At 51.2% G+C, this 22,280-nt stretch overlaps 2 protein-coding genes across 2 annotated transcripts in view; one reads left to right on the top strand and one right to left on the bottom strand.

Annotated features, from left to right (window-relative positions):
* Positions 1-1,393: 1,393 nt before the first annotated feature.
* LOC104123971 (ficolin-2-like) lies at positions 1,394-14,382 on the bottom strand. Its single transcript, XM_035891862.1, is given in 11 exon segments — positions 1,394-1,641; positions 2,500-2,634; positions 3,177-3,306; positions 3,740-3,867; positions 5,989-6,024; positions 7,008-7,061; positions 7,771-7,884; positions 8,651-8,739; positions 8,741-8,757; positions 13,897-13,976; positions 14,322-14,382. Coding segments are annotated over 11 exon segments (1,092 nt in total).
* Positions 14,383-15,402: 1,020 nt separating this feature from the next.
* Positions 15,403-22,280, top strand: part of ANKMY1 (ankyrin repeat and MYND domain containing 1) — a 57,294-nt gene continuing 50,416 nt past the window's right edge. Inside the window, exon 1 of the mRNA XM_035891861.1 lies at positions 15,403-15,436. Within this exon, the coding sequence (XP_035747754.1) occupies positions 15,403-15,436 (34 nt within the window). The remainder of the gene's footprint in view (positions 15,437-22,280) is intronic.

Genomic DNA, 22,280 nt, shown 5'->3' with positions numbered 1-22,280 from the left:
GGCCCATCAACCTGACTGGGAGGAGGAGAAAAACAAAACAGAGCTCCTGAAGATGGGGAAGTGACTATGGGACTTCCAGTGCATGCTGCTCTGCTCAGACATGCACGTTCTCATGCACGTGGAAAGGAGACATGAGCAAGGACAGGGCCTGGTGACAGGGAGATGCAAAACCTCAGGTTTATTTCTTACCCCATTGCTGACCCGTGGTGGTGTGCTGGGTGTGTGGCCTCTTCCCTGCTCTCACCCACAAGTTTTGGATTCAGTGTTGTAGGGCTGGAGCTGTGCAGTAAGCAGTGTGATAGCCCAACACAACACCAATAAATACTCTGCTTCTGCTGACCCTGGTCCATTCCTGCAGTGAGGAGTTAGCACCAGGCTCCTTTCCCCTGCACCGGCTGCAGGGAGGAGTCCAGGAGCAGGAGTCCGGGAAGAAGAGATCTCATAGCCAGTTCTGCTAACAGTCAAATAAAACATCACACGGACTGGAGGGACAGCCCCCATCCACCAGCAGATAGCCCATCTTCAAATGCTACTGGGAACAAGGTGAAATGGAAGATACTGGCACCTGCTGGCAATTACAGGATGTCCACTCATGCAAGGCTTGGGACTACTGCAGTGTCTCAGTACACACATGCTGCAGGACAGACTGCTTTGTACCCAGCTCTCGGTCCACAGCGGCTGAAGAATGAGCTCTAGGAATGTGCTCTGGAGGAGCAGCGGGAGCTGGCTCTGGGCTCTGCAGCTTGTGTCCTGGTGGGACGTGCTGGGCAGTGCTGCTGCAGCTCCAGGAGCCGAGGGGCCCCCCAAGGTCTTGCAGCACGTGTTGTGTGAAGCAATGGGCAGAGAAGGAGGTGGCAGGGCTGGCAGCCCAGTGCTGGAAGCTCAGTCCTTTCTGTGCTGGCCTACATCGTGGCTCCATCACAGCCTGCAGGGAGAGAGGCAGGGTCAGGAATTCAGCGCCTTTCAGGTGGCTCTTGGGTCCAACAGAAAATGAGGCTGCAAGAACACTGGAGGCTTCATATAGGTGGATTAGACTGCAAATTGACAGTAATTGCCAGTTAGGGTAATAATATCCGAGAGCCTTACTGAGCTGCAGTAGCCTCACTATCACTTAGTCTTTAAATCAAGGTAACACGCTTTTCAGCAGAAGATGCTTGGGCTCAGTCAGCATCTGTGGAGCTTCTAGAGACAGTCCAGGGTGAGAGTCTGGTGCTTATAGGAGCTCAAACCACCACCGATCTCGTCTGGTCTCTAAAAGTCTGCTCGAGGCTGAAGGCACAGCCTGTAATGTCCCTCCTGGTCCAGTTCTGCCCTCAAACAACATTATTTTTTGTGTCTTCTCTTGGCTGTTGAGTGGCATCTCGTTGGTGCTGTCAGACACCCTCTTGCCACGTCAGACTGGTCTGAATTTCATTTCTGTTCGCTTATGGGAGTAATGGTATTCTTTGCCTGTCTTCCAGTTTATGCCATCAGCGTAGCTCCCGTGAACGCCCAGCCAGTACATCCCATTCAGGTTGGAGTAATGGCAATCATTGTACCACCACGCTCCCTTGTATTCTGTGGCACAGCTAAAGGCGCTCATGTCGTTGTCCTGGTCTGTTGTTGAAAAGGGCATGTCCTTGTGGTAGGAGAGGGAGTCCCCTGCAGAGACCACATGTGCAATTACTGCAATAGAGCACCCAAAGGGGACCTGATGGTTCTGTGCACCACTGGCCGGGTGCAAGGTAGATTTTATAAACCCTGCTGTGCTCTTGATTGCCTGGATTTCCTCCTCAGTTCTGGTGAAAAGGAGTATCCTGAGCTTTGCTAGGGCTGCTAAAACACACAGGGAACTTCTCTATGCCTGTGAGGCAGATGGGCCAGCCCCTGCTCTGTGTAACTACATGGGTGTCACTTCTCTGCACCGACTGGGTTCTCTTCAGACATTCTGAGGTCTGGACTATCAGACAGAGCTGCAGTGTACGAAGCCACATAAACCCAGAGCACTGCTATCTCAGGTGTTGGCTTCACTCATTCCTGCAAGAGGGGTATTGGATTTTGCAGAGCATTTGTTTGCTTTTTAAAGAAAAAACAAAACATCAGGCATTAAGAGGATGCGGTGCTGATGCTGCCAGTCCTGAACAGCACCTCAGCCCTGGAAATGCCCAATCTCATGGGCAAATATCTCCTTCCAATACAACTGAGAGCAGAACTTGGCCTGGCTGCTGGGTCCCAGGTCACACTGGGTGAGGTGCTGCTCAGGAACAGGCTCCACATTTGCTGCTAAACTGTGTGGCTGGGCTTGTAGGTAATGCTCTGGGTCATGCTCTGTCGGTGATGGGTGTCCCTATGCCCTTCCCTGTACCCAGGGGTTACTTGGCATCTGGGGTATCATGACCAGTTTTCAAAAATTGACCCAAAATGTAGATGGTACAAGGAATTTGCGTGATACTGGTCTGCACTATAAATGCTGGACACTTCTGAAATGCCCTAGAAAACAGTGAGCTGCTGCTAACTTACCAGCGTTTCCACCGAGGAAGTCTCCGAGAACCAGTTTGTATTTCTCAGGCTCTCCTAAAACTCTGAATGAAGCGTACTTGGCAAAGTAGTAGTTGTTCTCGAAGTCTCTCAGGTCAATGCGGAGTTCACAGGGTCCTAGAAGAGAAGGTTGGCAGTGGTGGTGCAAGGCTGATGGTGAGTACGCACAGGGTTTCAGAGTGGAGGGTTTAAGGAGCCCTGACCTAACTGAGAGGGGCTTCCACTGCTTGAGAGATTATGATTTATCTGAAATTCCTGCAGAACCTCCTGTCCCTTTGGTGGCTTTCTTGTGAAGCACCTTTTCTGAGCCGATGTTGGGTGGTCGTGGGCACTGAAAGCCACATGGCCAGAAGTCCTGCACACAACTGTGACTCCAAGGCTGCATGTGAGCAAGACAAGTGCCAGCACAACCAGTCCTGGTAGGAAGACGTGTTGGCCTATCTCCAGGGTAGGTCATGCAGGCAGCTTGTTCTCTTCCCGTTTCTAGATTTTTTAGGCGGCAATTGCCTGTGTGTAACAGGCTGCAAGAGCCTGTGTGCTGTTTAGGATCAACTGTTGGGGCCTCAGGCGGCGGTGAAAGCTCTGAGCCCTTTAATGACCAAGTTTGACCCAGGGATTGAACTCTCAGGACCCCAACCTGGGACAGAGGCTGACCTTACCCAGCGAGGTGAGGAGGTGGATGTTGTCATTCCCCAGCCAGAACTCCGTCAGCTGGCTGCCAAAGCCTTGTTTGTATGAGTCCCAATCTCGCAAGAAGTTCACTGACCCATCCCAGCGCCTCTGGAAAACCTGCAGGAAAGGAGAGCATCAGTCCCACCGGGCCACCCCCACTGAAGGCATCCGCAGCGCCTGGGTGGCGTAGCCCCCCGCAGCAAATGCTGCCCCTATGTCCAACGCAGGCTCCTGTGGTTCTCTGGGGATCGTACCCCAGGGGAATCCCTGGCTCACAGACCTCTTCCATTTGCCCCAGGAAATGAGGAGGAAACGATTTACTGATGTACACAGAGAGTGGGCGTGTGGCGTTCAGCCTGCTCCCAGAGACATCTCCCTGGACAGTCCGCTGCATCTGCAGGGATTCACCCAGCCTTGCAGATATGAACCTCAGCTGTACCCTTAGTGTGGGATTTCCTCCCTTTTTGTTTCTATTTTGGTGCCATACTTTGCACCCTTAATAAAAATCACTGTAGGGACACAGAAACCTCCCTCTCCTCCTCCTCCTTACAATCCATCCTCCACCATCCGTGTCCATGTCACAGAAGACGGTGGTGGCATTGCAGCCGTGGGGGTAGATGGTGTACCAGCCGCTCAGGATCTTCCCTTTACCCCGTAGTTCTTGGCAGCTCCTGGCTTCTATGCAAAACAGGGAACAAGATGAAGTGGAAAGCGTTACCACATGCTCAGTGCATCCAGGAGCACATCGGCCTCACGCCCAAAGCCAGAGGCTTTGAGCCCTTTGGCCTCCCAACACTGCAGGGCTCCGGCATGCACCTACTGGGAGCCAAACCCCACTGCAGTCTCCCAGTCTGTGTGCCACAGGGGAGATGGGCATCTTCGAGGAGACGACCCAAGGTGCTCAGACTCCTCTCATCTGCAGCAATGCTTTTGGGGGTCTAGGTGATCATCTGGGTGATGGAGCGGGATGACAAACTCGTGATCCAGGAGTTTGTCTGGGCTCGGGAACTTATGGGGAACACGGGGAGTGTGTGGGTAGTTGGCAGCGCAGGAGTGGTGACACCAAAAACCACCTACCTGTAATGCAGAAACACAGCTTTCAGGTCACCCTCTGTGGGCTGGCCAATCGGCACTTTTGAATATATACCTGTATATTATTTATACATGTAATTTTCTTCCTAAAAACCGCACCAGATGACAGAAGCTCAGAGTCACAGATGCCAAAGGCTTGGCTGGAATGGTCCCTATCAGACATCCCAGCTTACAGCTGCGTTTGTGGCTTTCACAGGGGAGAGCCTCGGGAGATGACCCGTGCTGGTCTGGTGGCCCAGGTATCAGTGTACTGTGTTTGAGGAATGGAGACACGGCCGTACCTGGCTGCCCTGGGGCATGGGGGTCCTTCCCAATGGAGTGATGGTCCTGGACTCAGCATCTCCTTCACTAGTCAAATGTTTTTACATACCCAGGAAATGTAAAAGGGCAGAGGAGCGCCTGGGGCTCCTCTGAGCAAGGGGCAGCTCAGCAGCATCCCAGACTCTTTCCAGTGTTACAGCAGCTCTGATACGCCTGAGCCTCTGCACGTGGCTGCCTACAGCGTCCCAGGGCAGCCAGAGCAGGCTGTAGCGCTGCTTGGGCTTTAGCTCATGGAGGCAGATGGGCCAACTGGAGCTTGTTTGTTTTCTTTTTCTTTTTTTTTTTTTTAACTGATTAAGTTAATCCGAGCACTATCACACATGTGAACGCTGCCTTTGAAGTACCAGCATGTCTACAGAGGTGTTTCTAGTGGTTTCATCTTGGAAACCAAGACACTGAGGCTCTCAAAAACTGACGGGCCTCCCCTGGTACACACAGGGGGCAGACAGTTCAATCAGGGCTCAGAGATGTGACCTAGCCTGGCTGTGTTGCAGGGTGGACACACAGAAGCTGCACGTGGCCGTGAGCAGCAGATGGGTTAACAGCCATACTGCCTTACGCTGTCCTTCAGCGTCAGGCTGAGTTCGTTTTCATTGCTGCCCTGACTTCTGCTGCAGGGAGTCCACAATCATCTGCTCTGCAAAGCCAATGCTGGCATGAAGGACCTTGGGTGGAACTCACCCCGCGTTTCTGGAAGTCCAGGCTCTCCTTTTGCTCCTGTTGGGCAAACACCACTGTCAGTTGCTCTTCCCCTTCCACAACATGCCCTCCCCTCCTCCAGCACTTGGCATCATTTGCTTTTCAAGACAAATCCCGCTGCACTGGTAGAGGGCTTAGGGGAAGTGTTTGGCTCATCCATGCACACAACAGAGGTACAGAGAAACCAGGCAGAAGGAGTAACTCAGTGTGTTCTCTGCCCCAGCTGCTCTCGGGCCTGCCATGGGAGACCCACTGGCCCACCAAAGCCCATCTGCAGGGACCCAGGAGAGCAGAAGGGGACAAGGCAGGTGGGAGTGCAAGCCACAGGCTCCTGTACCTACGTCAGCGACACCCAGCGCCCTCAGCCACAGGGAGCAGCTCTCCAGGTCGCTGAGCAGCCTGCAAACCCCGTGATTTCCGTAGCTGATGGTGCTGGGTGGCAGCATCAGGTGCCTGAGCTGGGGCCAGCCCCTGTTGCTGGTTTGGGAGACGGGCTGCCCATACCCCCCAGACCGGGGCTGAGCCGATGATGGGGCACGACTGTCACCAAACAGCCCCATCCAGTACCTGGTGGGGTACTTCTACTTCTCTATAGTGGCTCCCACTTGACGCATTGTTCCAGAACAGCACGGGGTGGAAGTTTAACTAAACCAGCTCACGTGCTAAATTCAGTGCAGTGTGATTTACCTGTCGGTCCTGGGAAGCCGGGCTCTCCAGCTGCTCCTGCAAGAGACAAGAGGGAAATGCTCACCGCAGGTGACTTGATGCAACCAAATTACTGTGGCTCTCTGGGTGGCTACTCTGGCCCCTCCATATGTCCCAAATGTTCAGGAGAGGCTGCTGAGTGGTGCAAGGCTACGGTGCTCTGCTGAGATCAGCAGCACCTGGGAAGCAGCAGGAAGAGCAGGACATGGGAGAGAGCTGTGGCTCTGTCTGCTGAGTGTGTGGGGCATTCACAGCCCCATCTCAGGGGCTTTGGAGGCACCTGTGAGATTTTGGGCAACAGCTGCTTTTCCAGTGGGTTCATCCATCTCCTTCTGGGGTTTCAGCTGAAGTCTCGGGTGCTTTTGGCCAGGAAATAGCTATGTGTGCAGCATGCAAAGAGGCTGTTTTCCCAGCCAATCGGTGCAGCAGTGCCCAGTTCCTGGGTGCCTCTTTGTGCTGGGAACTCGTTTCTTTAGAAGAGACACTTCTCCAGTGTCTGCAGCACACAGATCCTGCCTGAGTGCAGCCTGGGTGGGGTGAAAGCCCATTTCTCAGCAGACATCTTCCTCTTTTCAGGGGCTCATCCTATTGCAAAGGACCCTCCATTCCCTCCTTGCTTTACCCTGTACCAGCTGTTCCCTGGCAGTTTGATCCCATCCATCTGGTCCAGCAGTGCATACCAAGTCCAGGCCTGGGGGCTGCTGGAAGCACTCAGCATCATAGGGGCTGGTGAGGGTCAGTGGGGAACTCTGAGAAGTATCTTCCTCTGTGGTGTGTCCCATTCCAGGACACTGTTCCTAGTACTCACCCCAGGCAAGACCCATACCCCCAAATCCTGCTTTGCCTGTGCTGCTCCAGGGTTGTTTCTTGGGCTATGACCACCCCAAAGTGGTCGTACATAGATATGGTCATCCATACATCTGCCTCTGTAGACCCAGCCTCCCAGTGCACGTCCCAAGCTTGGGTAGGTTTATGGATTAGAGCTGAATGTCATGCATTACCTTTTGCACCAGGCGGTCCTGCTTTCCCGGGGAGTCCCTGGGCTCCCATTTCTCCTGCAAGGAAAGACTCGGTTTGTACGTGCACATCGCAAACAGACCAGAGTGGGGGTGGTACAGAAGCCCGGGAAGCTGGGCCTTGGCTTTCGCAGAAACAAGGAAGCTGGGTTTTATTAAATAAGTTCAGTCTTACAACATATTGTAAACACCTTTTCTCCTGTTGAAGCTACACAGCACCGGCACTGCCAGCCTAAGTCCCAATTTGCAGTTCGTGTGTGAGTTCTTGTGAGCTTCATACACCTTGGAGCCAGCCCCTGGATTTGCTGCAGTGGATCTGCTCCCTCTGCTGATGTGATTCGCCTCTATGAGCTGGCTATGAAAATCCTTGAAGGACTCCGTCTCCCTCACTTCCTGGGGCAGGGGGGTGCCTGCAGTTCCCAAACTGTTCCCCAGCAGACATGCAGGAGCAGCGTAGCCTCCCTCCCACCCAGGCCTTTCAATACAGACTTGGAAAATAAATGGATGTTTTTACTGTAGAAGAAACAATTGACTTATGACACTTCCCACCCCAGGACCACTTCAGACTTGTGACAGGACTCAGAAAAGAAAAGCTGACTCCATGTGCACCAGGACATCCCTGGATGGGGTGTTTTCCACTCCCATTCAACTCTCTGGCTGTTCGCAGAAGCCAGTGCCAGCCCAGCCACGGCTCCAGCCCAAAGCCATCACCTACCACTGTGTTCATTGCTGCCTTTTGGGGCCTCACCTTTTGCTCCTGCGAGGCCTCGTTCTCCTTTTGGGCCAGAGGCACCTGGGTTCCCTGGGCATCCTTGGAGAACGGTGAGTCGGTCAGCATCACCCAGTCCCACTATTCTCACCTCTACGGGAATGAAGACAATTCTGGAGTGCAGGAACAGCAGAAGCAAAGGCAACGAGGGCGGGAGCTGGGGGGTGTTGTACAGGTTAACAGAGGGTATCGAGGATCTCACCTATTGGAGGAGCCAGACACCGAACCTCTCTGGCTTCAGGGGAGTTCAGTGGGAGAGGAGGCTGTTACAGGAGACATTGCATGCATGACAAATACACTGTAGATCAATAAAACAAAAGCTGAGATGTGCCCTGGGGGGTGTTAACAGCAGAGAAAGTGGCATTGGCGGATCTGTGGACAGTAAAGCTCTACCAAATTTCCCAGCTCCAGCCCAGTTTGAAATCGCCCCCATCACTGTCCCAAGGAATACAGACAGAAAGCTGGGCTGTGCAACATCTCCCAGCTGCCAGGGAGGCTGGCACCCAGCAAGCACTTGGCTGATCCTTTGTATTGCTCTGCATCCTTCAGTAACTGGGCCAAGGCACCATGAACATAGCACCTTCGCCAGGATGGAAAACCTCCACGGGGACAGCCTGTTCCTTGAGATCCCACTGACAGGCGGTGGAGGATGCTATGGCTTTTGCTGGAGCTAGCAGCTTTGTAAAGTGGCTGCTGAGACTTCATCCTCCCCCTTACCCTCCTCCCACTTGCAGCTGAATTAAAAAAAGCATAGAAGCAAAAAAAAATCATATCCCACCCTCCCTCAAGCTCCTTTTGTCATGGGGGAGATGAAACAGGCTGTCTCAGCGGGATGGCAGTGGGTTTGTGCCCTGCTTACCTGGGCAGGTGTCCTGGGCATCACAAAAAGCCGCTGTTATGCTGAGCAGGGCCAGGAGGGTTGGGGCTGCCCCCACCATGGCCAGCATGGCTCTCTGCTCTGCTCCCCTCATCCACGTCCCAGGCATGTGGTTAGCACTGACCTATCCAAGCCTTCTGTATCTAACAACCCCCAGCGTAAGCTCCACCTCTGTGCTTGCCCACTGCCTGCTCTCATGTCGGGGACACTGGCTGGGTCTCAGGCTGTTGCTTTCCGCAAGTCTGATGTGAAAGTTCTTGCCTGGCTGCCCCAGTCTGCCTCTCCTCCACCCTCTGCAAATTTCAGATGCCTTTCCCCTCCCGTATTGTATTTCTAGAGGAAATGAACCAGCAAAATCACAGGTTTAGCCAAGTGCAGACAGCTCCCCTCATCCCATCTGCTAGAGGCCCTTTACAAAGAGCAGAGCTTACTGTGTCGATGGGGAAACTGAGGAAACAGGAGTCAGAAAGCCCCAGGTCAGCTGAGGTCACCGGCAGAAGGAAGCTGCACAGCCTGGCTTGTGCTCCAGTGCTCTGCCTGCCAGGCAGCCCGGCGCCACTTTGGAGCTCCTCAAACAGGGTTTCAGTCTATACAAGACCCGTGACTGATGTGGAGCTAAAACTGTGTATCCAGGCAAGGTTTGGTGGGCAGAGCACATCTGATTTTTTTCCTCACTCTTTTTTTTCTCTGTTGCCCGCTTGCTGGAACTGAGCAGGATTTCCGCTTTGCTTTGCTGTTGCTGTGCCCTGTGGTCTGCTCGTTCGAGGCAGCATTACCAGAGGTCCAAATGGCCTTGCTGAGCTTGACCCCAATGTTACCTTCAGACACAGAGCCTGTGAGGTTTGTGAATTTTAGCAAAGGGCAGAATTTAAGGGTTTTTTCCTCCTTATTGTTGCATCCCAGTTCAGAGGAGACTGTGATTTCTTGGAACCTTCCCAGCTACCAGGGTATCAGAGGCAGAACAGCACTCATTCCTACATGAGGTCCCTCTAACATCTCCAATTCCAATGATATACGACAGCCTACTTCAGTGTTAAGCAAACAGGAAAAGGCAGGGGAGAGGTAAGTATTTCATTGACACTTACATTCTGTGTGCCCTGAACAGCCCATACGTGTATGCACTCATTACACATTCTTACACATATTCATATATGCATGCATATTAAATAATAGTCCAGGAACTGTTGTGATTATTGATGTTCCTGAGAACCAATTCTGGCAGGGAAATGCACACTCATGCAGGGAAATCAGAAGCCTTGTGCTCAGACTGGTCGCATTCAATTTTGGGTTTTGCCTTACATGAGGAAAAGTCTCATCTGTGGCAAGCGCTGTGTCTGCAATTCCTGAGGCAAAGCAAGAGTAGCTTCTTCCTTCGGCCTCAGAGGAAAGCAAAGGATGAACTGCCGCCGCTGAGCTGCTGGCCAGGGAGAGCTCTGAGCAGGGCAGCTATAGGGAGTGGGGACTTGTGCCCCCCTCTTCCCTCATCTGTGTGGTGACTGCAGTACAGCACGTACATCTGCGCTGCCCATCTCAGACTGACTCGTGTCCACCCGGGGCGGGTGGGGACAAAGGAGCCAGCCCCCAGCACTGAGAAGCCCTCCCCTGCCCAGCACTCTGTGCCTGGAAACGGCTGCAATACCTTGTTCCAATGACCTGGATGCAAAAGCTGCCACCCTCAGCTGTTTCCCTGGGTCAATTACCCCAAAAAGCAATGGCAAAAGTGGCCTTGGAGATCACCCCACCGTTATAGCTTCTCAAGGGCTCCAGACTAGATCTGCCCTGCCAAAAAAATAAAACAGTAAGAATGGTTTTGCCCATCTTTTCCCAGTTGCTCCATTAGTGGGGTGGCCAGCTGTGATGTATCTGCCCAGCACTGCTGCACCCCCTTCGGTGCTACTGCTGTGGGCTCCATCCAACCGGAGGGGACACCCAGAGTTGTCACCCCACTTCCCTCCGTGGAGAGCAACAGTGTCCTTGTGGATGCAGCTACTTTCGGGAGCAGGGGGGAAACTGCCAATGAACAAGTTTAGTCCAAAGTAGGTCAGACCCCTGAGGGTAGATTTTGAAATTGGCCCAGTGATCAATATGTCCTTAATTGCATTTCCTCCCCCCAGGATCCAGTAACGATTGCAGAGGGCTGATCATCCACACCACCAGCAATCCTTTTTTTCTATGTTGATTCTCCCTTGACCCCTGGGAAACATCCCCCGTGAGTCTTGAAAACCCAGGTTCACTTTGGGGATGAGAAAACAAGGATTTTAAGCACACTGGGATGAATGGGGAGCACCTCCGAACACTGTGACTTCACCTCTAGAGACGTAAGTGCCAAGAATGAAGTCCCCAGAATTGAACTGATCTGCAAATCCTCAAGCCATTAAGCTTAGCAAACCAGAAGGCGCAACCAGATGACAGAAGAGCTTCAAAAAGTTAATGTGGGAGCATCAAAACTGTGGGCAAAAGGGAATTTAGCACTGATTAATGCAAACTTGTAGGTGAAATTCTGGCTCCTGGTGGGGTCCTGGGGCTTTGCTGCCACCAGGATGCTACAGCTTTGCAGGGAGGGTGGGGAATGCTGCAAAAGTTCTTAAAAATCTAAACCAACAAGCAGCAAGCCCCAGTCATTGGATTCCTCTGGTGAGTGGTAACATAAGGACATCATTGCCACACAATTCCTAAAGCTGCAAGAAGGGCAGGCAGCTGGCACTGAAGAGCTGGGAGGTAAATGCTGACAGATCTGATGTTAAGCGATGTGAAATAAGGGCTTGCCTGAGAGCTGGCACCATTGCGGGTGCTCAAGGGAAGCTTCCATGCGCTTTGGAGACTTGCCCTGCTGGGAAAGGAGTGATGGCAACTTACAAGGGATGGTTGTCATCCAAAGCAGCAAGGAAGGATCTTCTTCTGGCTTAGCCTTCTGTGGGCTGTGCTGTTGTCCTGGTTCTGGCTGGGATGGAGTTAATTTTCTTCCCAGCAGCTGGCACAGTACTGTGTATTTGGTTTAGGATGAGCAGAATATTGGTAACCCCCGATGGCTCAGTTGGTGCTGAGCAGGGCTTACACCAGGCAAGGACTTTTCAGCTTCCCCTGCTCTGCCAGGGGCACAGGGAGCTGGGAGGGGGCAGAGCCAGGACAGCTGACCCCAACTGGCCCCAGGGCTATTCCAGACCATAGGGCCTCACGCCCAGTATAGAAACTGGGGGGAGGTGGCCGGGGCGGGGGCAGGATTGCTGCTGGGGGACGGGCTGGGCATCGGCTGGTGGGTGGTGAGCGGTTGCATGGTTTGTTTCCTGGGTTTTGTTTCTCTCTCTCTTTCTTGTTGTTTTCATTACAATTTATTATTATATTCCAATTATTAAACTATTCTTATCTCAACCCATGAGTTTTCTTACTTTTGCCCTTGGGATGCTCTCCCCATCCCCCTGCGGGGCTGGTGAGCGTGTGGCTGCCTGCGGCTTAGCTGACGGCTGTGGCTAAACCTTGATGGCTCTTTATAGCTTTTCACTATGTGCAAATGACAACGCCTTTGGGGGATTTTGATGAACACTTGCATTTCCAAGGCAGAATTTCCTCAGCCCATGACCAGTCTTAGTATCTGTGGTGGGGATGTTTGCCCAAGCTAAGGCAGCAGTTTTCCCAAAAGATGTTCCTTGGTTTTCCCTTTCTGTGAACATACAGTGTCCCTGAGTGCCCGAGCCCTTCAGTGCTATGAACCCTGCTGCACATTTCCCTTTTCCTCACTACAAAACCAGTTCCAAGGAGGTCCTGAGGCTCCCCAAAGGCACAGGTAACTGGCAGAGTGTCTAAGGAGAGTTGTCCTCACCAGGGAGAGGAAATGTGGGGAAGCAAGGTAGAAGACCTCCCCCGCTCACCCTTGGGTTTCACATGATGTGCTGCAGAATGAGGCTTCACCCTGCTTTACAGGGCAGCTTCAGTGGAAGCTCCTGGCTGTGCAGAGCTCAGGCTGCTGGTTTCACTGGTCTTGACTGGTGCCCACAGACCCATCCTGCTGGGCAGAGCAAAGCTGGCCTCTCTGATAGTGGCGCAGGTTGCAGCCTGTCCTGGTGCTGGGCAGCCAGGCAGCGCAGCCATTCATGAGCAGAGAGCACCCGCCTTACATCTGCATCAGCGTGCGTCTTCCCCACATTTCCCTATGCTGATTTTGGGGGACAGAAGTTTCCTGCTCTCAAGTGCTGGTTAGGACAGGCTCCATCAGCTACTGTACACCAGCTGCATGCCCTTGCTGAACATTTGGTTTGGCATTTGCTTGGCTTCTGCTAGGAGCTGGTGTTGGGGAGCCTTTGCTTAGCTCTCCTTATGGTGATATATCCAAACAGGATTTCATTGGAGTGGGTTTTTTCCTACCAGCCTCTCCATCAGCCTCTGCTTTGACAAGATACTTCTGCTGCATTCCATTTTTAACTCATTTTGCAATCTCTGGTACCACCTCTTCTGATCTGTGAAAGGCTGGCAGCTCTTCGTCACCCAAAGCAGGGACCACAGGCAGAAATGGGATTTGCAGGACAGGCAGAAGTTGTTCTGCATCCTGCTTGCTCAGATGGATCCTGAAGAGTGGAAAGGCAATGCCCAAGCCCTTTTTCTTTACTGATGTTAGGGCTGCTGGGGAGCGAGGTTCACCCCCACTTTCTTGGACAGGAGTCACGGGTCTTAGGTGGCGTGGTGGAAGGCAGAGAAGAGCAAGGAGTGTTTGCTGGCCAGTCCTCCCCATGGTGGATCACGGTTTCTGCAGGATCAGCTCCATTTCTTTGCTATTATTTCAGCCCTCTGAGCCTCTCACAAGCAGTGGAAAAGCACCCCCCAAACTTTGAACTCCCAGCTCCCCCCACCCCCCCATTCCCGCTTCTCACCCTGTGACAGGCTGTGTGGAAAGGCTTTATTTAAGCACTGGCTGGCATCTGCTTGTTTTCAGCATGGGATTTATCATTATTTAGTTGATTGCAAACCTGCTGTTGAATGTTTGGTCCTCTCCCCAAGGGTGTGCTCGGAAATGCTGGGAGAAGAGCAGAGCATGGACCTGCTGCTGGCTCCAAGACCTGCTGTGCGTTTCAGCCTCCTCTGGTGGGAGAGGGAAAAAAGGCCCAATTTGGCTCTCTGTCAAATCAAAACAAAGTGCATTTTGTGTAGAAACAAAGACCAGGAAAACTTAACAGAAGCTTCTGTCTGCCCACAGAGCCGTGTCATCTAGGAGGGCAAGGAGAAGGTGTGGCCCTCACCCCACCTTCCCCACACACGGGAACGAAAGCTTCAGCCTTCACCCCCGAGCCGCGGCTATGCTGGTAATGCAGCAAGCAGTCTGGGGGAGACCCAGGAATGCAGGACAAAGCCAGAAAGTCAGAAAGTGTCCACAGACCCTGGAGATGACACTCTCTCCTTCTTTCCCTCTTCATAGCATGTGTTTTCTCTCCATGTTTTCTTGCCTATTTTACTAATTCTGTGCAAAATCAGAGCACGGAATAACTTCATTTTAGTAGGTTTCGCTGTATGAGCCCAGAGGCCCTGTCAGGAAGCCCGTGGGAGATTCTCATTGTTTCACACATCCAGAAGTAAAAAGATCCAGTGCCACCAACTGTGCCAATCTCTGGCTGGCTTTATGGTGCCATGGACGGCAGCACTGTTGCTAAAGATGTGCCGTACTCACCTGCCCTCTGTCCTGCTATGAAAATTCCCTGGCTGAACTCATTTGCAGAAGAAATGTTCATCCTAACACAGGAGCTGAAAGGTCCTTTGCTCACTCATCATTACAGCAGATACAGGTGATGGTAATAACAGAATAAACAGAAGTTTCTTCTGATGGCGTAGCTACTGATGAGTGCTGTAAGAGGTCTCACAGGGGCCTTCCATGCCCTAAATGCCAGGTATCAAGTCCTCTCATTTGAAGCGTGATCACCGGAGCTGGGCAGGCATGCACCACTCCAAGCAGCCAACAGGAGAACTGCTCTCCTGAGCACCTCCTGGCTGGCTGCGTGCGCTTCCCCTCCTCACTGGCTTCCAGAAGGGGATGCAGGTTGAAGAAGGCATCACGGGGCTTGGAGATGGGAGCTCTGTCCCAATCTTCCCCATCACACAGCACCTCCCAGGGGGCTGTGGTGGCCCCCAAACCCACATTAGTGCATGAGCAGGTTGGAGCTGTGTCCACGCTGGATGCAGTTGTGGGGTTGCTCCCCCACATGCAGCAGGGGAGCCAGGATGAATACTGCGGACGCTCGTGCTGCCTCTCCCCAGCGAGGCCTTTCTGGAGCTGTGGGCACCTCGCATGTGGGCAGCCACTGCTGTCACAAAGCTCTGGCCACAGTGGACCCGGCCAGGGCTGACCCGGCGGTGTGGGTGAAGGCTGGGCCCTGGCACCCCCGCGCTCCCGCCTGCGGCCATTCCCTGCGCATGCTCTGCGCTGCCACAGTGAGCACAGGCCAGGGCAGCTGCACTGGCCAGTGCTGGCAGCCAGCACTGCCCATGGGGCTGAGTAGGTCCAGCCCGTCTGTTTCCTTGGGGTTTCTCTGATGTTGTCTTGACGCTCAGAGATCCCCCTGGCATAACTTCTGGCTCAGAGTACTGGGATCTTGCTCTTCAGGGCCTGGGAGGGTTCATCTGCCCAAAGCTTTTGTCCAAGGAGTTCTGTTCTTTGTTCTGTGCTGCAAAGAACAGACATCTCAGGATGGGCCACTGCACTGGGGTGAGATGGATGCAGCTTTAGAAGTCACCAGGAACAAACCATGGGGGGTATGACAGACCGTGAGTCACCAGCCCCTCCCAGAGGTACGTCAAGACAGGGACAAGAGGGTGGAAAGGCAATCGCAAAAAGGATAACGAAGTGCTGGTTACTCTGGTGAAGAGGAGGGGCTGCGAAAGCTGGAAGGGTTTGGACACTGCTCCACACCTCCTTGTAAGCTTGACTATCAGGGCTCATGGGTCTCCTTCTCCCTACATCCAAAACCTACATCATATTTAAGAAATCCCTCTCTAGGAAAGAAGGCAGCTGAAATTAAGATTTATGTAACTGCTGGCACAAATCAAAGCCTCGATGGAAGAGATGTTTCATCAGGAACCTGGGCAAAAATATTATTCCTGAAGACTGTAGGAGTAGCAGGAACAGTAGCTGACTGCGTGACGGGAGGAGCAGTGGTATTTGATAGGTCCCGAAATAACTCAGATGACAGAAACAGCCATCACACCCGGTGAGAATTGCAGCTGTCAGTTGTTCTCTGGGTGGCAAAGGAGCAGACAGCTCCATCTGTGGGGAGAAAAAGCTCATTTTCTGGGGCCCATGAGTTCAGAATGCCTTAAAAAAGATCTGTAGAGGCTTTGAATAACCTGCAGAAATAGCAGTTTAAATTTTAGCCATAACTCTCAAAAATTTATTCTGATGCTGATCAATAATTAAAAGATAGAAGCCACTTCTCACCATCTGACTCAAGAAAAATCACTCGGGTGCCTGTTGCTCACATTGCCACTTGCAGAGCCCTGTGTGGCTGGAGGAGGATGCAAGTCATCATGTGGAAGTGATCAGACTCCACTGCACAGCAGAGTCTGCTCCCACAGAAAGCTCAGGGGGAAGCAATTATCTTCGTTATGTCCTCTGCCTTAAAAATGTATTCAGCCATAGAAAGAACATAGGTTCAGTCATAGCATAAGCATGGAGCCAACGAGGGAAATGTAAAAATGCAGGTGCAGTATTGCTAGTTGGATTTGCAAGACTGGACTGGACCAAAGCCCCACCTAGTGGGAACCCAAAATCCGATATTTCAAGAAAACATAGATTGCACAAAAATATGTGAGTTCTTGAATTGCTCCTGGGTAACTGGGATTTCATCATTCAGTAAAAAAGCCCACGGCCATCGTACTAAAAGCCCCCATCCACAGAAAGAGCTGTGCCGTGATGAGATGCTGTGCTGTCTCTGGGTGTTTCCTCTGGGGTGTGCTTTTCTGGGCAGAGGAAAATAAGTGGGTTTAGATTCTTTCTCCTTGACCCTAGTGTAGAAAAGACTTATCTGCTCAGGGACAGGGCTAAATATAGTAGCTTGACATTCATTCTGGCCCTTATTTTTTGATTTTGCCCTTTCAGACAACTGAGTATTTCAGAGTATTAATTCCTCTCCAGCTACCGCCGTTCATCAGCCAGCACAGGAATACCTCTGGCTCTGCAGGAGGGCTTGTTCTGAGATGATGGGCGAGGCAGGAGGTTTCTGTGGCAGCCAGTAATTGTGGTTGAGGGAATTTGGGGCTGGAAAACAAGCAGCATCCATCTCTTGCTCTCTGTTTTCCTCCTCCCTGTTCTTCTCAGGATGAGGATTGGGGAATTCTCCGGGGATCTGTGCCTGCTCCCCTGGCCTCTGACAAGGGACTGCAGTCAGACAGACTGGACATAAACGCCATTACCACCCCAGCCCACCACGATGACCTCTCCTGGCCTCATGCTGGACATTTCGCAGAGCATTTCGGCAGGGCAGAAAGTGTTCACTTTCCTCTGTGACCTGGTGTTATGCAGGGAAAAGCAGCTGCAAGCAGTCATGCATCACCAGAGGCAAAGCATTTGTCCATGAATGAGAAACCTGTGCTGCCTTGAGTGGCTCAGCCAGCTAATCCCACTGGATATAGCTGGGCAGGGATTTAAGCAGCTGTGTTAGGAAGGGGAAAGGGAAGGAAGGGGAAAGGAAAGGAAAGGGAAGGGAAGGGAAGGGAAGGGAGGGGGAGGGGAGGGGAAGGGGAGGGAAAGGGAAGGGAAGGGAAGGGAAGGAAAGGAAAGGAAAGGAAAGGAAAGGAAAGGAAAGGAAAGGAAAGGAAAGGAAAGGAAAGGAAAGGAAAGGAAGGAAAAATATTTTAAACATATTTTTACATATATGAAAATGCAATGAAAAAAATCAGCAGTGATGATACAATTTTGGTTTCATTCAGCAGGGAAGAGCTCATCTCAGAGTATTTATCAGCAATAGCTATGAACTTTTCCTAAGAAAAAACATGTTTAAATAACATCCTTAATGTAATGCACACTCAGCTTAGCCTCTAAAAGGACCTGCTGCTCTTCCCACCCAGGTGTCATCCATTACAAGAATGTTCCGAGCTCATTGCTGAAGTTTCTAAGCAATTCAGTTATTATAAAAACAAAATGAAATACAAGAGAGTGTAGAAAATGTCACATAGGGTTCAAACATCTCCTTCATCTTCTAGAAAAGAAGAGGCTACTTTATATAACAGCATGGTTTGCTTTGGCTCTGTGGAATGGCAGACTGACCCTCACAGGAGCATGAGTCACTTGCCAGGAAATAGAAAATCACACTATTACTAGAACTGCTCACTATCATTAAGTTTATTGGATTATATTGGTGGAAATGCCCTGATTATTCACCTCCAGGGTAGCTGCAAGACATACCTCCTCTCTGGATTTTAAAAAGAGAAGTACACTGAGGACAAGGTTTGCTGTATGCAATGGGTTTTGGAATAAGGTTTTGGGTTTCCTCTACTTTTTGCTAAGGAAGCTGCTGCTGTTTAGTGCCAGCCCTGCTGAATTCCTCACACTGGGGACTGGTGGTGGAAACCCAAACCTAACCAGACATTCTCCAGCTCCCTGATTCTGCTACAGTGCTCGGAAATGACCAAAAGAGGTGGTCTACAGCAGCAAGAATAACAAAAACCTGAGAAATGAATCCCTCTAGATAGTCTAAGTAAGTGTATGGCAGCATCCCCTCATAGCATGGTACAAGTCCTCTCACTGGAGAGGATCTGTGCTCTCTAGGAGCTGCAGCTGAGCAGAGGAAAGCCAGTGAAGCATCCTGTGTCATAGTTTGGGGGCATTGGTAAGATTTAGTTTTAATTTGCTCTAGGCCCAGAAGTCCAGCTCATGAACCTGTGCAGAGCTACACACTGCTTCGTAGCGAGAGGATGTGCACTTTCCTTTTGGAGCACCTGGATTTCTCCTTTAAAATTAGGATGAAAAAAAGGTTATTTCTTTTGATGGAGAAAGCTTTGTGTGTGGGTATTTTCTGAAAGATGGCAAAGGGCCCAAAACCAAAATAGCAACTGTATGCTACAGGAGTTAACCCCACCAGCCATGCGCATTCTGAAGGTCCAGAGGAAGGCTCTCTGCTTTATCCTTGCTCATTTTCAGCACAAAGTAGTGATGCAGTATTCAATTAAAATGGTAATTGCAGCTACCTGAGCAAAACTGGCTCTCTGAGACACCAGGTCCCTTTATTTTAGTGGATTTAAGCTCCTTGCTCAGCTTGTCTCATAGGAAGCATCCGTAAATTGAGTGGTACAATCCCGAGTAAGGATCTGGGATGAATGCACTGCAGTGCCAGCGTCCAGCTGCTCGACCATACAGTGCTGTGCTCTTGGCTTTCGCGGCTTTGTAGGGTTTCCTTCTGTTACGAAAGGTGGAGGGAACATCCAGTACCCCTCTGCAGTACCTGAATGGAAACTTCCAAGCAGCAGCTTGTCATTTTTACTGGGATCACTGCAATTCCTCCTCAGAACACTCTCCCCAGCTACCAAATCTTCTTACAGTCCCTACAGTTTCCCATCAGCAGTGCCCCATCCCAAGCCCTACTTGCAGCGTTGCTGATTGTCCTCTTACCCAAACTCCTCTCCAGTCCCTGCTGCAGCCTTTCCAGGCCCTCTCTTTTCTTGGTTATCATTTCTTTGGCTTAGAGCTCCTGGTAGGCTGATTTGCTGACAGAGCCTGTACTGATCAGCTCCCTGGCCTGCAGGGCACATAAGGGGCAGCAGTTGTTTGGGTCCATCTCCTATTTTCACAAACCAGCTTTAATTCTTGAGGGATGGGGAAACGGAAAAATGGACAAGGGGTCAAGCAGAGACACAGACGGCAAGGTTGTGTCCACTTTGTTTCCTTTGAGCCACTGAGACAGCAAGTCTTGGACAGCACAGAGATGTGACGATAGCATTCACTTTGCACGGCATAATGCTACAGGAGGGAAGGAAAAAGATCAAATCATCTGCTGGTATAACAGGTGTCTGCAGAACCAGTGCCCTTTTAAATATTTATCCAAGCTGATATTGCACACAGCCTATCTGCTTTGTGACTGGAATGTTAAAGTACTGCTGTGAAGATAAAGGAGTGTGTTGGGTTTGGCTGGGACAGAATTAATTTTCTTCACAGTAGCTGGTACAGGGCCATGGTTTGGATTTGTGCCGGACACAGCACTGATCACCCTGGGATGTGTTCGTTCTGCTGAGCTGGGCTCAGAGGCTCACAGAGCTGAGGCTGTTTCTGCTCCTCACCCCACCAGCGAGGGGCTGGGGGGCACAAGGAGCTGGGGGCACACGGCCAGGACAGCTGACCCTGACTGACCCCAGAGGTATCCCATACCATATGACATCATGCTGAGCACATAGAGCTGGGGGAGGAAGAAGGAAGGGGGGGACATTGGGAGCAATGGCATTTACCTGCCCAAGTCACGGTTACGTGGTGGAGCCCGGCTGTCCTGGGGATGGCTGAGCACACCCCTGCCATGGGAAGCAGTGAACGAATCCCTTGGTTTGCTTTGCTTGCACACACGGCTTTTGCTCTCCCCATTAAACTGCCTTTATCTCAGCCCAGGAGCTTTCTCACTTTTCCCCTTCCAATTCTCTCCCCCATCCCACTGGGGAGAGCGAGCGGCTGGCGGGGCTGAGCTGCTGGACAGGGTTAAACCATGACAAAGAGAAAAGGAATTTGCTAGAGCCAGAGTCATGTAAGATAGACTGATGGAAGTGCACATTACAGGTGAGTACCTGCACCAGGAGTGCCTTGTCTCATCTCTCAGGTGGTTATAGGAAATGTTTAATTCCATGAAGATCTGCTTTTCTCTCCTGCCTCTCTCAGGGCACAAAGCAAACAGTGCTCAGACCGTAGTATTTTTGTCTCACCTCCTATGCTTAATGTGGGGCACCAGACCATTTGTGTTGCAGATTACTCCCTGAATCCAGCATTATTGATTTCTTCACTTTCTTTTCAAAGAAATACTTAATTACGGACTCTGGGAACTTCAGGCATGTTACATCATTACCCTTCATGAGACCTCTGTGAGAGCAGCTGGCTGTGCTACAATCCAAGGCGGGGGGTGTGTGTGTGTTACACCTTTCAGAGGAGCTTACTGCTTTGGAATGACTCATTCCGAGTGACTTGATTTGGTTTCAGCAAATTTTACGCGCCACATTGGCTGGCATGCAGCTCTGAGCACATGAATTCCTCAGGTCACTTCCCAGTCTGCACAATGAGGTGCATCCACTAATAAGTCCTAGACGATGTCCTGTGCACCCTGCTCTGGGTGACCCTGCTTGAGCAGGGGGTTTGGACTGGGTGATCTCCCGAGGTCCCTTCCAACCCCTGCCATTCTGGGATTCTGTGATTCTGTAAGTCAGTGTGGAAAATCAGAGTAGGTAACTGAGCACTGCAACGTGGGGAGAACTGAACTTTAGGTTGCCTGGCAGAATAAAGAGAAAATTGTCATGGATAGACTTGAAAGAAGTCTCTCTTAATCTCCATCCTGTCTCTTTTCCTGCTGCCTTACCTGAACAGCTTTCACTTTTCTGAGATCTTTTCTTTTCAAGGTTAATTCTGAGCAATTGCTAAATCCAGGTGTCATTTCAAAACTAACAAGGAAAAAAGTCCATTGCAGTTGGCAATTCCTACCCCTGAACAAGTGGGCTTTTAAAAACCTTTTCCATTGGAGAGTGAGAGTAGGTTGAGGAACCAAATTATTAATCAGATTTGCTGCAAAGCCATTCAGAGTTTCAGTCACTGTTAACAAAAGTCAGTGCACTTTTGTAATTAGCTCCTTTCAGTACAAAAAAGACCTCTGATCCATTTCAAACAGAGAGGATCAGTCACAGCTTGTGCAGTCCTTCCTCCTGAACTGGCCTCAGCATCACCTGCTTCTAGGATGCAGCCTCTGGTCTCTCTGGGCAGACCTGGCTCATACAGGCCAGTGGTGTAGGTTCAACAAGGCAAAGGGCCAGGTCCTGCACTGGGGTCACAACAACCCCACGCAACCCTACAGGCGTGGGGAAGAGTGGCTGGAAAGCTGTCCGGCGGAAAAGGACCTGGGGGTGTTGGTCGACAGGAGCTGAATAGGAGCCAGCAGTGTGCCCAGGTGGCCAAGAGGGCTAGCAGCATCCTGGCTTGAATCAGGAATGGTGTGGCCAGCAGGAGCAGGGCAGGGACCGTGCCCCCGTTGTAATAAGTAACTAAAAGTAATTTGGTGATCAAACGAGTTAAGCAAGAGGAACAATCTCTCTGCACCAGAATTGGGAGCGTCCTAGGCTTAACCACAATGTTGTCAAAATACATTGTATTAGACCAACGTTAAACCGCAATATTATCTTTGCTTAAAACCTCTGTACCAATCAACCATGTAAAAGATGAATTGTAAGACAGACCTGAAGGAGCCACGATAACAGAAGAAGCAGAGGGGTGTACTGAAGATGTCAAAACCGACCTCCATGAAGATAAAAAGAGCTGCTTAGCTTGCCTGAATTTGCGAGCCCTTGGTGGAGCTGCGACTCCCCGGCCACCCAGCGCTGCTTTTGCTTTCCTATCTTAATAAATACAAAGTAAATTTATTTTGGACTTCGCCTCAATTCAACTATAACAGCCATAAAAAAA

The sequence above is a fragment of the Egretta garzetta genome, unplaced genomic scaffold, assembly GCF_000687185.1.
Source record: "Egretta garzetta isolate BGI_Z169 unplaced genomic scaffold, ASM68718v1 scaffold143, whole genome shotgun sequence".
Lineage (NCBI taxonomy): Eukaryota > Metazoa > Chordata > Aves > Pelecaniformes > Ardeidae > Egretta > Egretta garzetta.
Note: the sequence above shows the minus strand (reverse complement) of the source record. Positions and strands in the feature narration are given on the sequence as shown.